General features: G+C 43.3%; 2 protein-coding genes across 2 annotated transcripts; both read right to left on the bottom strand.

Annotated features, from left to right (window-relative positions):
* Window positions 1–539: 539 nt before the first annotated feature.
* LOC119231385 (olfactory receptor 1J4-like) lies at window positions 540–1,475 on the bottom strand. The gene has a single exon (XM_037493159.2). It carries the CDS (start codon window positions 1,473–1,475, stop codon window positions 540–542), a length of 936 nt encoding a protein of 311 aa, XP_037349056.1.
* Window positions 1,476–5,866: 4,391 nt separating this feature from the next.
* Window positions 5,867–13,696, bottom strand: LOC119231371 (olfactory receptor 1J4-like). Its single transcript, XM_037493146.1, is given in 2 exon segments — window positions 5,867–6,809; window positions 13,200–13,696. Coding segments are annotated over 2 exon segments (1,440 nt in total).
* Window positions 13,697–15,207: the final 1,511 nt, after the last annotated feature.

Consider the following 15,207-nt stretch of genomic DNA (forward strand, 5'->3'; position numbering starts at 1 on the left):
CATCCACAATACAGTATCTTTTAACTTAAAAAGAGCCCCATCACAGATGTTCCCATTCCATAGTGTAGGTATTCCCAATAGAGCTGACTTCAATCTACCAACACGTCTTTGCAGAGCTGGGAAGAGCTGTGAACCATCAACTTGAAGATGAGGCGAGCTTGTTCAGCCCCCACCACGTAACATCAGTCCACTGGGAGCAGATCATGAAGCTAGATCTGTGTCTTCATAACAGAAAAAATACATGCATGAACAGTGACATATCTCAAAGCAGAAGCCAACACACATTTGTAACAGTGTGAATATTTCTGTAAGATTTTGAATATAACTTGTAAGAGATGAAAAAAAAGCACAACAAAGTAATAAGGATAGAGAATATTTAACAAACCAAGTTACCAGATCTGACCTAGATGATGCATTAACATCTCTGATAGCAGAATGCATGGTCTTTTCAAATTACATGGAGTTATCAACCTTCTCACATAATTTTAGGAGATACAGCTTATGGTGTTTGTGACTAAAATCAGATGATTTACAGGTCATCACTTGAAGAAGTTCACCTTATTGACAAATGCCTCTAAGGCCTGCTTTATATCTCTATTCCTCAGGCTGTAGATGAAGGGGTTCAGCATGGGGGTGACGACCGTGTACATCACAGAGGCGATCATGTCTTTGTCTCTGGAGGTGGATGATGAGGAGAAGTAAACTCCGGCAAGTGTCCCATAGTATAAAGACACAACAAGAAGGTGGGAGCCACAGGTAGACAAGGCTTTGAAAAGACTTTTAGTGGAGGGGACCCTCAGGACAGTGGTCCCTATACGGGCATAGGAGCCCAGGATGCCACCCAAAGACAGGGTAAAGATCAATCCTCCCTCAGTGAAGATGACAAACTCATTGAGGGACACGTCTGAGCAGCCCATCTTCAGGAGTGCAGAGAGGTCACAGAAATAGTTGGGGATGGTATTGTCACCACAGAAGGACACTTGGATCAAGAGCAGGGTGTGCAACAGAGAGTGGATAAGGGAAAAGAACCAGCACCCAGCTACTAAGGAGACACACAGCTCCTGCCTCATGATGGTGGTGTAGTAGAGGGGCTGACAGATGGCCACGTACCTGTCAAAGGCCATCACTGAAAGAAGGAAAGTGTCAACACCAGCAAAGGCCACAAAGAAATACATCTGGGAAATACATCCACTATAGGAGATGGATAGTTGCTGAGTGTGCATGTTTGTGAGCATCTTAGGGACAGTGACAGATGAGAAGGAGACATCAGAGAAGGCCAAGTGGCTGAGGAAGAAGTACATGGGGGTGTGGAGGCGCGAGTCCAGCCTGATGAGCAGGATGATGAGCAGGTTCCCCAGCACCGTGGTCAGGTACATGCCCAGGAACAGGGCGAAGAACAGGCCCCGCTGCTCTGGACGGATGGGGAGCCCCAGGAGGAGGAACTCGGACACGTTGCTCTGGTTTCCCCACCTCATGCTGCTTTACTGTCTTGTTGGGTAGAGGGAAGTAGGAGATGTGAGGATCTTAGAAACCATGACATAGCACTGACAGATGGTAACATAGCATGTGAGTGATGGTGTCTTTGCAGACACACCCGGATGCGTCACCTGCTGGGCCTCATCCAGTCTGGGGAGAGCTGGGCAGTGGGCTTTCCTGGACACTGATGCTTTCATGTGGACAAATATGTGACCCAAAGTCCCTCAATGCTAATCAGGGTTAGTGCCTCTTTTTTTAACAAGTGTAGATGCTAATTTAGTCACTAGAGAGGGATAGAGTAGTAAATAAGCCACTGCCGTTCCGTTGGGGAGTCCTTTTCTCAGGGCGCATTCTCACAGAGTAGTGATTATGAGCATAATAAAATATACCTGAGTTATTCATGCTCAGCAGTACTACAAACAAACAACAAAGGAAAATTAGCAGGTGAGGGCTGTGAGTCCTACTTCCTTTTCGAGATGGTCTCACATGTGTCTGCATTTATTCACACTCATCAAAATGTATCTATTCTGTAGCTTTACTTTTATGAATATTAATTACACTACAATAAAGTTGTTTGAAAACACACAAATCACCACATCTAGTTGGCCAGACAACTCCCAAACCACACACAGCCAAGCAAGCTCTACTGTGCACACGGACAGTCACGTCAGATACAACACACAGTTACCATGAAGAGGTGCAGCACGAACACAGCAACACAGGCGCCCGTGGCATGCAAGCCAGTCCAGCCCCCTGGTCTAGATCAGCGTGGAAGGTGCTCACGTGATGGGAAACACCCCTGTGTGTCCCGACCACGGCAGCACAGCCTCCAGTGACCCCTGAGGACCTGAAGTGCAGCTCGTGCGGTGAGGCTGGTGCCTCAGTTTTAGTTCTTTCTAATTAATTATGATACAGCTCCGTGTGTGTAATAGGGCGTGTGTGAGTCAGACACCCACTAAAACACTTGGCTCTACAAGCTACATGAACTCATCTCTCTCTCGTTCTTATTGAATACTCCTCTCGCCACATGATGATCCCACCTTGCTCTGATCTGTGACAACTCTTCCTCATCCTGGCTGCTGAACCCGCATCTCTTATACCTCCGTGGTCTAAGGATCTTTTGCACCTTCCATACCCGTTTACAAGCACCGCACAAGGAGCAGGACGATCCAGATTTAGCAACATTAATCACACCCAGGGGAACACAACCCCAAGCCTCTGGTTACATGGAAGCCACAGAGCTAATTGGCCAATCTCTTGCCTTCCCCTGAGATGATCCTGTGCAGGGGCCAAAGGGACTGAACTCTGGCGCCCCAGGGGGAGGTTTCCCTAACGTCGTGACATGCTCCCTCCCTCTGCCTGTCATGAAGAGGAGGAGTGGATGTGAACACCCTTGACCCCTGAAATGCCCAGCAATGGAACGGGCCTCGCCACACATCCCAGAATGGCCCAGACAGGGTAGTACCAGCCCATGGAGACCCACACCAGGCACCCCAACCTCCAGGACAGCACACTCTCCACTGGCCCCCAAGACAGGGTTCTCTTCTCCCTTGAGAGGCCTGCAGAGCAGGAGCTGAGGTTGATTCAACTAAAAGCCATTGAACTGAGTGGCACTGTATCTCAGAAAAGATGGTAATGGGAAAAGAAAACCAAAGAAACAGACCCAATATGGGATAACACAGTATTGTAAAAAAGTCAGTAAGTGACAAATCTTTAGTTGGATTGACCAAAAAAGACAACAAGGCAAAAATTATCCAGATGAAGAATGAGAAACGGGCATTACCACCATCCTATAAGGTTAATGGAATAAAAGGAAATTCCGGGAATAACATACGTTAACAAAGTAGACTTCTAGATAAAATGATCACACTCCCAGAAAAGTGGTCATTACGAAAATGAAAACAAAAATAAATAGAATATCTGAAAACACCTATAAAAACTAAAGAGGTTGAATCAATAATTAAATTTCCCAAATGAATAGACTGAGTTCAAGCAGATTCATGGGAATTTCCATCAAATATTTAAAGAAGAAATTACATAAAACTTCACTTTTTTTCCACAAAAGGAAGAAGAAAGATGTAATTCCTAAGTCATTCTCGAAACCCTACTGTTTCTCAAACTTCTGACATATCATCAGCATGGTAAAGCAATCTGAAATATGTGTGCACTTAATAACAGAGCTTCAAATATTTAAATCAAAAACTCATAGAACTTCAAGATAATAGATGAATTCACAGTCACACTCATCTGGAGTTGCAGCACTCCCCTCAATACCTGAGCGAACATGAAGACAGAACATCATGAGGATAAGAAGACTTGAATACCACTAGCTACTAAGTTCAGCTGTTAAACTACAAAGTCTACCAATGACATTTATAGAACACACTGACCCCCCGACAGCAGCAGCTTTACAAATGCTCGCTGCCCTTCTGTTTTGGCGGCTGCAAGTGAGGCACTTGGAAGTCATCCCTCTACCCTCCCAAATTATTCTTCAACAGTGAAAGGGAAGTAAAGACTTTCTCTGTCAACCAAATACTAAAGGAAACTGTTGGCAACATCAGCCTCATCAGAAATGTTAGAAGTTCTTTAGAGGCAAGGAAGGTAACAGAGTTCAGAAACTGAGTCTAACTAAAAATGAAGCTTTGGAGAAGGAACAAGTACAGGTAATAGAAAGCGTTATTTATTTATTTATTTATTTATTTATTTATTTATTTATTTATTTATTTATGTCACTTGGATTTCAGGGTTTATTACAATAGCTTGGTAAGTACTATCTTTTCCAATATTTTTAAAATAAATTTATTTATTTTCTTACATCATGGTTCAGTTTGGGACAGTATATGATTTCTATCCTCGTAATAGTCCCTGGAGTTCTCCCACCACCATGCCTTTTGTGATCCATCCCCACTGTCCCTTGTGCTCTTCCCTCCCCTGTTTTCACCCCTTTACCACCCATCCCCTGCTGTATGTCTCAGAGGTATGGTCAGCTTGCGACTTAAGAAACTTTTTCCTGAATCCTTTGTTCATTTTCTCTAGATTCCACACACATGTGAAACCATCCAATATGTATCTTTCTCCTTCGATCTTCTACTGAGTACCAACTACCGTCAGGAAAAGGTCCATCAAAACCACAATGAGGACCTCCCCGGTGGCGCAGCGGTTGAGCGCTGGGTTGCGAAGCTGCCTGCGGCCTCTGCGGCACCGGTTCGATCCCCGGCTGCTCCCCGGCCACTGGAGGAGGGTCCCACATGGCGTGCAGACCTCTCCTGCCGCCCGCTGCTCCCCTCAGCAGTGTACTTCAGTCCTTCTGCCTGCTCTGCTCCCCGCTCTGGCTCTGGTGAATCCTCTCACCCTCCCGTGCTTCTCACTGTACCCAGTGCTTGTATAAATAATAAATAAATAAATCTTTAAAAATAAAAACCACCACAATGAGATACCCTTACACCGTTGAGAATGACATTTAATTTTATTCTTCATTGCTCTAAAAGATAATTTTATCCTAAATATAACAATGACTTGATTATAGTTGCATTCTTATTTCATGTGTTATGATACATATGCTTGCATGTTTTGTATAGTGAAATGAAGTAAATTAGATTAAATGAAAGGTAGCTAGTAAAGGCCTAAATATTCGGTAACAAAATATTAACAATTATAAATAACCCTTGAGCCAAAGGGGGAATAAAAAAGGAAATCAGAGATTATTTCAAAATAAAGGAAAATGAAAATACAACACACCAACATGGTTCCCCTAAAGTAATACATGAAAGATTTTTTATCACTTAAACTAAAATTTCTAGAGAAAACTATTATGCCGTTTTCTTGTTTCCCCAGAACCTAGAAAACCAGCTGGCACATAGTGATCATGCAGCCAGTATTTTGCGTGCATGAATTATGAACTTGTGCATTTATTAGAAGTGGATATTTTCAGACTGGGAACAAGACAACACAATTTTTCCAGACCTGCATCTAACAGACAGATGTGGGCTATTCTCAACACATCCAACTTTTCTTTTTCAAATGGAAGCCTGAAACCTGGTGTCATTTATTTTCAGAGAGGGGGTGATGTGCTTTGTTATCTAGCAAGGATCATCTCCTCCTGGAACAGAGACAACAGTGCCGCCGTCACGTGTGGTCAGCCCCACCACTAAAGGGTAGAAGCTCGGGAGTCTGAAAACCAAAAATCAGTGTGTGTTTTGGGCAATTCCATAGTTAAGGTTGTGGAAAAATAGATGGATGATAAATCTGACTAAGAGGGAGGGGCTAGATCCAATGACATGACTGTCCCTTTCGGAGCAGCTGGAGGTGCTGGGACATGGGGGTCGGCACACAGGCTATGGGAAGATCTTGACAAGGTGAGTGGTGCAAGGAGAGCAGGAGGAGGTGATCCTTACCTGGCCGCAGGGACATCTTTTCTGCAAAGGACCCTCACAGCCAATTTGATGTCTCTGTTCCGTAGGCTGTAGATGAAGGGGTTCAGCAAGGGGGTCACCACTGTGTACATCAGGGAGGCAATCAGGTCTTTGTCAATGGAGTTGTTTGAGGAGGGAGAAAAGTACACAGCCATGATGGTTCCATAGAACAGAAACACCACAGAGAGGTGGGAGCCACAGGTGGAGAAGATTTTGGTGATGCCTTTGGTAGAGGGGACCCTCAGGACGGTAGCCCCAATGCAGCCATAAGAGACCAGGATGCCACTCAATGGAATGAAAACAAACACAGCCCCTTCAGCAAATATGACCAGCTCATTGAGAGAGGTGTTTGAGCAGGACAGCTTGAGTAGGACAGAGAGACTACAGAAAAAGTGGGGGATGATGTTGTCAGCACAGAAGGACAGCTCAGTCAGGAGGATGGTGTGGGACAATGCATTGCCACAGGAGATGACCCAGGAGCCCGCCACCAGCAGCAGGCACAGCTCCTCCCTCATCATGATGGTGTAGTGGAGGGGGTGACAGATGGCCACGTACCTGTCATAGGCCATGACTGCAAGAAGCAGATTGTCCAAACAACCATAAACCACATAAAAATACATCTGTGAGATACACCCTGCATAGGAGATTGACAGGTCCTGAGTGTGCATGTTCCACAGCATCTTGGGGACAGTGACAGATGAGAAGGAGACGTCAGTGAGAGCCAAGTGGCTGAGAAAGAAGTACATGGGGGTGTGAAGGCGCGAGTCCAGCCTGATAAGCAGGATGATGAGCAGGTTCCCCAGCACCGTGGTCAGGTACATGCCCAGGAACAGGGCGAAGAACAGGCCCCGCTGCTCTGGACGGATGGGGAGCCCCAGGAGGAGGAACTCGGACACGCTGCTCTGGTTCTCCCAATGCATGCTGCTTTACTGTCTTCTGGGGTAGAGGGAAGTAGGAGATGTGAGGATCTTAGAAACCGTGACATAGCAGGGACAGATGGTCACATAGCATGTGAGTGACAGTGTCTCTGCAGACACACCCCGATGCTCTCACCTGCTGGGGCCTCATCCAGCCTGGGGAGAGCTGGGCAGCGGGCTTTCCTGGACACTGATGCTGTTACGTGGACAGCTATGTGACCCAAAGCCCCTTGATGCTAATCAGGGTTAGTGCATCTTTTATAACAAGTGTAGATGCTGATTTAGTCACTAGAGAGAGTAATAAAGAAGTCACAATCCTTCCTTTGGGGAGTGCATTTTCCAGGGTGCATTCTCAGAGTAGTGATTATGAGCATATTAAAATATAATTGAGTTATTCATGTTAAGCAGTACTACAAACAAACAACAAAGGAAAATTAGCAGGTGAGGGCTGTGAGTCCTACTTCCTTTTGAAGATGGTCTCACGTGTGTCTGCATTTATCCACACTCATCAAAATGTATCTATCCCATAGCTTTAGTTTTATGAATATTAACTATACTACAATAAAGTTGTTTGAAAACACACAAAAGCACCACTTCTAGTTGGCCAGACAACTCCCAAACCACACACAGCCAAGGAAGCTCTACTGTGCACACGGACAGTCATGTCAGATACAACACACAGTTACCATGAAGAGGTGCAGCACGAGCACGGCAGCACAGGCGCCTGCGGCATGCAAGCCAGTCCAGCCCCCTGGTCTAGATCAGCATGGACTAGGTGCTCACGTGATGGGAAACACTCCTGTGTGCCCCGACCACGGCAGCACAGCCTCTGGTGACCCCTGAGGACCTGAAGTGCAGCTCGTGCGGGTGAGGCTGGTGCTTCAGTTTTAGTTCTTTCTAGTTAATTACAATGATACGGCTGCGTGTGTGTAATAGGGCGTGTGTGAGTCAGACACCCACTAAAACACTTGGTTCTACAAGCTACATGAACTCATCTCTCTCTCTCATTCTTGTTGAATACTCCTCTCGCCACATGATGATTCCTCACCTTGCTCTGATCTGTGACAATTCCTGATTGCTGAGTTCTGTGACAATTCTGGCTGCTGAATCCGCATCTCTTATGCCTTCATGGTCTAAGGGTCTTTTGCTCCTTTGAAACCCGTTCAAAAGCTGGAAGATCTACATTTACCAACACAAATAACACCCGAGGGAACACAACCTCATGCTTCTGGTTAGGAAAGAAGCCCACAGAGCTAATTTTCCTATTTTTGCTTTCCTCTTGAGAAGGATCCTTGCATGGGCCAAAGGGACTAAAGCACAATTATCTAGTGGGAATTGTTCTAAGTTTTCAAGGATCATAAGGCATTAAAAGTTTATCATGCTAATGCACTAATAATGAAATAAGGTGCAAAAACCATGTGATTATTTCAGTAAAACAGAAAAAAAAATGCCAAAACTCAATACTCATTTGTGATAGAGAACTATCATCAACTTATGACGATAATGGAACTTTTTCAACTTGTAGAACATATACAATTAACCTCCTATTAACATTTCAAGATTAAAGACTCTCCCCCTAAAATGGACAACACAACCAGCTTTTATGCTCTCACCACTCATTAAGCACCATACTGCAGGTGGAAAATGGCGCAATAAGACTTAAACCAAAAATAATCCAGATTATTGGGAATGAGGAGGTAAATCTCCCTTATTTTATAGACCACAAATTACATCCATAGAAAATACTAGGGCATCCACAAAAGGTACATGAGAACTAATAAAGAGTGACAGCAGCAAGATTCCACAAACCACCACCTACCAACAAAATCCTGATTTTCACCATGAATCACCCATGAATGAGACTGGGGGTTCAGAGACATTCTAACTCATCATTGTAGCAAAATTCCAAGAATACACATTAAAGAAGGTATGAACATTTTCATTTTACTTGCATCATTGCTCCCCCAAGGTGGCACAGCTCACTGCCAAGAGAAACCTCCTGGGTCCATAGTTTCTCACATAGGGGAAAGTGAGAGAATGTGTGTGACTTGCACAATTTCCCCACCTGTGTGGGACACTGCCCATGAGGACCACTTCACGCTCCACTGAATACCGAAGAACTCTGCATGCTGAGGGGTGTTGACTAGTGGCTGAAGCATAGCAACCCGAGCTCAGAACTTGTTTTACGAATGCAATGAACAGCTTTGTATTTCATCATGGATTCTAGCAGGTAGCTTACATACAAATTGCTGCAGACTAATTGCATTTTGACCTCCCAATTGACTCACAATCACCCTGAAAATTCCAATGCTCAAACCCCCCAGCCCTACACTCCCAGAGTTGGCTACCAGCACATAGTCTTATAGATGGTGAATACACACTTTCTCATTTGCGTGCCCATCTGCAGTGAGCCAGCCCCATTGAGCAGGACTGGGTGAAAGCTCACAGACTTGAGCTTTTTGGAGCACTGCCCTGGAGAAAACTAAGAGGCTCTCAGCAACTGACCCGGCGTTTCAGATTGAGAAAAGGCACATATATCAAGAATTCCTATTCAAGAGGGAACAAGTGTTGAATGGAGCCATCAACCACTTCAAAATTCCTAGCTGGACCAGATGCTGAAGTTATTTCTCTCCCAAGGGCAGACAGTAAACACTAGCAAGGGAATCTGCCTTTCCAATTGTGAAGCAGCAATGCAAGGCTAAAAAGAGCAAGAAAAATCAGGAAACATGACATCAACAAAAGATTGCAATAATGTAAATAGTACTGTAATAAACAGGTGTGCAGGTTGCCTTTCAGATTGGGGTTTTTGTGTCTTTTGGGTAAATTCATAAGAGTGGATTGCTGGGTCAGATGGTACATGCAGTTTTTGTGTTTTGAGGCACCTCCATACAGCTTTCCATAGTGGTTGGACCAGTTCGCATTCCCACCAGCATTATATGTCTAATAGTACAGCATAGTTATTTTTACTTTAAATTATGTCTTTTAGAGAAATTAAGAGAAATGTACATAACAGAGTATTATGGTTTTTATTTTAGTTATTTCTCTTTATATATGTGTTATCTAGTGTTATTTCCTTATACCATAGATGACTCCTTTTTTTTAAATAAAAAAGGTATTTACTTAAAAAAAAGATTGCAATGATGTTGCAAGATACAAACCCAAACAACAGAGATTTATCAATTGCAAGACAAGGAATTAAAATTGTTTTAAGTAAGCTCAGTGAGCTCTAAGACAAGTTAAATTTCTCCTAAAACCATTTTCCTTCAGTCTAAAGAATTGCCCTTGGCATTTCTACTAGTAGAGTTCTGCAGGCAATTTCTTCCCCAGTTTTTGTCTTTCTGAAAATATCTTTATTTCGCCTTCAATTTTTGAAGGCTATATTTACTTACAGAGTTGTCTTAGTTTGGTAAAATTAAAAAAAATTGTTTTAGAAAAGATGCCTTTCCTTTGTCTTCTGATTTCCTTCAACCATTTGCTGCTGCTATTATATATAAGTTAACTCTAATCCTTATGGTTTGTTTGGTGGGATGCTTGTGTGTATATAGTCACTACTTATTCTTGACGCTCACTTTTCACTCCAAAAATTGGTTCCATTCACTCTTTCATCTCTTCTAGCTTCTGAGCCTCCTGGGTAGGCTCTGGCAACTTGGCAACACAGGTGACCATCACCCACACCTGTGTCCACTTGTGAGCCCTAAGATCATGAATCTGGAGAGAACCCCCTGGTGAATGTTTGATAATGGTGCAAGAAGAGAGAAGACTTCTGTGTAAGTTGTGATGCAAGTAAAAGACAGAACATTCGGGAAGAAAGAAAAAAACCCAGGAAGAAAAATGGAAGCATTTCCTCGTCAGGAAAATTACATTCATTTTATATGTACTTGTGCAGCATGCAAATATAGGACAGACATATATTTATAAAAATTCATATAAAATACAAATCATATATATGTATAGATTATCTGTGTATAATATTTTAGAATAAAAGTCACATATTTATCAAAAATAAAATGTCCTCCAAATTATACAATTTTACACACACACATATACATACACACACACCCCCTAACCCTTTGACTGAGAAAATCTGGGCTCCGTTTGTGTATTAATATAGGACATGAATAGACAAAACATATAAATTTGAAATGTAGAGCCTGATAAATTTTTACATATTTATACATCTACTGTAACTATCACTTGGGTCAAGATGTAGAACAATTTTATCACCTTACTTAGAAATAACCAAAATATTTTGCTTAGCATAAGTCAGAAGGAGAAAGACAAATACCAGATGACGTCACGTGTAGAATACAGAGCAACCAGACAAAGGGTCAGACGGAGTCAAAGCAAAAAACTAGCTCGCAAAAGCTGACTATGGAACTGAGGCATTCAGAGGGGGAGGGATGGGGGACAGGTGAGGACAAGGTGGGGATTGGGGAGCACAATGGACACGGGGTGCACTACCAGTGGGAGTGATAGGGTCACATCACGGCACAGGGCAGGTCCTACCCTGTCAAAATACAGACAACAGTGTGAATCAAGATTAACTCAGTTGCAAGATAATTTATAAACAAACAACTAAAATATTCACTTGCTGCACCTCCCCCTGCAGTGACCTTTAGGGCTAATGGCTATTGCCAGGGTCCCTAGGTCCGGCTGGGCAAGGAACCAGCGCGCAGGGGGAGCACAGCAAAACTCCCTGAAGAAATAGATAAGGGAGACGCCTGTCAGAAGATAACGACCACCAGGAACCACTACAAGAATGCTACTACAAAAAACCTTACCTCGTCTTTCTAGAACTACAAACTTTATTCCCTTATTGTCTTTCTAAACTTCCTTCTCTCTTCTATAAAGGTCATTGGTTGTTAATTAAAAAATCATATGAAATCCTTAAACAAGGCTGACTCAAATAAAACATTACTAAACCCTGTGTAATAATAATAATAAAATTGATAGTTTAGTAAGTTTAGTAATTTTGCAAGCTCTTTTGCTTTGATCTTTAATGAGAAAATATTACACTAAGTTCACATGTTATAATTTATAATAATTAAAATATAGTTTAGGTAAAAAAGTAGTTAGTAAAACAAAAAATGAGATTATATAGTTTAAAGACAAAACTAATGGTCTATCTACTTAGGAATGCGGCTAGGTCCAGATGTATTTCGGACATAAATCACTGCCCTGTCAATAATAAGCTAAACCCATGAGCAAGCTGATTTCGTTGATGTTCACTGTTCCTATGCTTTTAGAAAACATATATATACTGGTCACAAACTCAAAGAAAATTACACTCAGATTTTCACTCTCTTGAAGTGTGTCTCTGTGTCATTTATTCGCCAAACCCTGACAACCCTGCGCAATCTCTCAACCCTGAGACGGCCTCATTGTCCACTGCTGTGCTGGTCCGCGGCATTCACTAAAATAGAAAAATTTCAAAATCTTATCATTACATATATTTGTTAAAGACAGGACTATTCCTGTGAACCCATACTTTACAGGATGCTAGGAGTCATCGGAAGTTTACTGTGGGAATGTCAGATGTTTAAAAGTTAGAAAATCAGCTTGTGTTAGCAGAATGTTCTAAGATGCTCTCTCTAACTCCTTCCTCCCCTTGAGGAGAAGCCATGAAGAAAGGCAGGATTCTCTTAAGGTTGGTGGGACTGAAGGAGTTTTCTACCTTATTCCTTCCAGCTGGCATCCTCACGCCTCTCCCGCCCCCAATCCTGTTCATGTTACAATAAGGACTCGTGTATCCCAAGAATTGTTAAGAAAACATCACAATCAATGAGTCAGTCTGGGTAAACACAACTGGTGGACCTCAGCAGAGAGGGACCCGGGAGAGGCCAACTTCCCTGTGCTCCACATGCAGCCCAGATTCAACTGGACATTCAGATGTCGGTCAAGGGTAGATGGTTTCCTTGCTCATGGGACTATGTAACACATTCAGATCAAGTCTTTTGACATAAGGAACTTGGCCCACTTAACAACAGTTTCCAGGGCACGTTTCATGTCTCTGTTTCTCAGGCTGTAGATGAAGGGGTTCAGCATGGGGGTGACGATCATATACATCACAGACACAATTATGTTTTTATCACTGGAGGTGGATGATGAGAAAAAATAAACTTCTGCAGCGGTCCCATAGTATAAAGATACAACAAGCAGATGGGAGCCACAGGTAGAAAGGACTTTGAAGAATTTCTTAGCAGAGGGTTCTCTTAGCACCGTGGACCAAATCCGGATATAGGAGCCCAAGATACCACTCAAAGACAGAATGACAAGTATTCCCCCCTCAATGAGGACCACCAACTCATTGAGGGACATGTCTGAGCAGCTCATCCTCAAGAGTGTAGTGAGGTCACAGAATAAATGGGGGATGGTATTGTTAGCACAGAAGGACAGTCAGGCCAAGAGCAGTGTGTGCAACAGAGAATGGAGACAGCAGAAGAACCAGGACCCAGCTACTAAGGAGACACACAGCTCCTGCCTCATGATGGTGGTGTAGTGGAGGGGATGACAGATGGCCACGTACCTGTCATAGGCCATCACTTAGAGAAGGAGACTGTCAAGACAAACAAATACTATGAAAAAGTACATCTGAACTATGCACCCAGCATAGGGGATGGACTTGTGATTAGTGTGCATGTTGGACAGCATCTTAGGGACAGTGACAGATGAGAAGGAGATGTCAGTGAGGGCCAAGTGGCTGAGGAAGAAGTACATGGGGGTGTGGAGGCGCGAGTCCAGCCTGATGAGCAGGATGATGAGCAGGTTCCCCAGCACCGTGGTCAGGTACATGCCCAGGAACAGGGCGAAGAACAGGCCCCGCTGTCCTGGACAGATGGGGAGCCCCAGGAGGAGGAACTCGGACACGCTGCTCTGGTTCTCCCACCTCATACTCTTCATGTCTCTGCCGGGGATGAAGGGAAGAAGGAGAGGTAGGAAGTCTACAATTAGCCGCAAGGACACTGCAATATCCTTTTTACCTGAAGGGATGAATTCTTAACCATGCTTCTGTTTATTGCCCACACCTGTGGATATGTGACCCCCAGTCTCACAGCAGGCTCTGATGGTACATAACACTCACGAAACCCTACAAGGTTTTCCTCCACGGAACCAGAGGGCATTTTTCTCTATTCCACAAATATGTCTTGAACAACACCCTGGGCCAGGCCCCCCACAAAGCACTGAGTTCATAACAGTAAGCAGGAAATGCAGCCTCTGCCTTCAAGGAGTTTCCATCTTTCTATCATTGCAGGTCACATGACAGTAACTGGCACACATGGCAAAGTCATGAGATGGGCAGCAGGAGAGAATCCATAACTTCCTCTTAAAGAGACTGAAACTCTTGGGCCTCCCCTGATGGCGCAGTGGTTGAGCACTGGGCTGTGAACCTGCCGGCAGCCTCTGCAGGACCGATTATATCCCATGGCGCTCAGACCTCTCCTGCCATCCCCGCTGCTCCTCTCAGCAGTGTATTTTGTTAGTCTGCCTGTTCTGTTCCCCGCTCTGTCTCTAGTGAATTCTCTCACCCACCCGCACTTCTAACTGTACCCAGTGCTTATATAAATAAATAAATAAATCTTAAAAAAAAGAGACTGAAACTCTCTAAGTTGAAATAGAATAGATTTCTCACAAGCTAGAGTGAAATTGGCAGGGTCATAACGGATCAGACATATTGCTTTCCCTGCCAACAAAAGACCATCCACATGAATAACTGTAAGAAAGTGAAAATCAAAATCAACAAAAAACTATGAACCAGAGACACTCTATGGGGGGTGAGGGGGCGGGAAGGGGAGGGATGGGGTCAAAATAAGGGGGTTGCAATTGCATTGAATATAAAATAAAATTTATTTAAAAAAAAAAACCAAAAAAAAAAAACCACCAAAAAACAAAAGTCCATCCAGGATATTAAACAAACTCTAAAAATATTATAAAACCTTTGCCTAACCTACAGCATGCCAGACTCTATGCCTATGATTTTTTATTTATTTATTTATTTATTTTAATAATAAATTTTATTTTTATATTCCCCATACAATCGCAACCCCCTCAATCTCTGACCCCAATTCCTCCCCTCCCGCCACCCACCTCCCAAAAAAGTGTCTCTGGTTCATAGTTTTTTGTTGATTTTGATTTTCACTTTCTTACAGTTATTCATTTTCCTGGTCCCTTATTTAAGTTCTCTAGATTCCTGCTATGAGTGAGACCATCCGGTATTTTTCTTTTTCTTTCTGGATTATTTCGCTGAGCATGATCCCTTCCAGCGCCATCCATGTTGCTGCAAATTGCATGTGTTTATCTTTTTTGAATGCTGAGTAATATTCCATGGTATATATGTACCACATCTTCTTGACCCAGTCATCTATTTTTGGGCATTTGGGCTGTTTCCAAAGCTTAGCTATTGT

The sequence above is a fragment of the Talpa occidentalis genome, unplaced genomic scaffold, assembly GCF_014898055.3.
Source record: "Talpa occidentalis isolate TD23 unplaced genomic scaffold, MPIMG_talOcc4v2.1 talOcc4.7, whole genome shotgun sequence".
In the NCBI taxonomy this organism is placed as follows: domain Eukaryota; kingdom Metazoa; phylum Chordata; class Mammalia; order Eulipotyphla; family Talpidae; genus Talpa; species Talpa occidentalis.

What these genes read in the sequence shown, in the direction of transcription:
- LOC119231385 (XM_037493159.2), bottom strand. Translation starts at nt 1,475, where the DNA reads ATGAGGTGGGGAAACCAGAGCAACGTGTCCGAGTTCCTCCTCCTGGGG.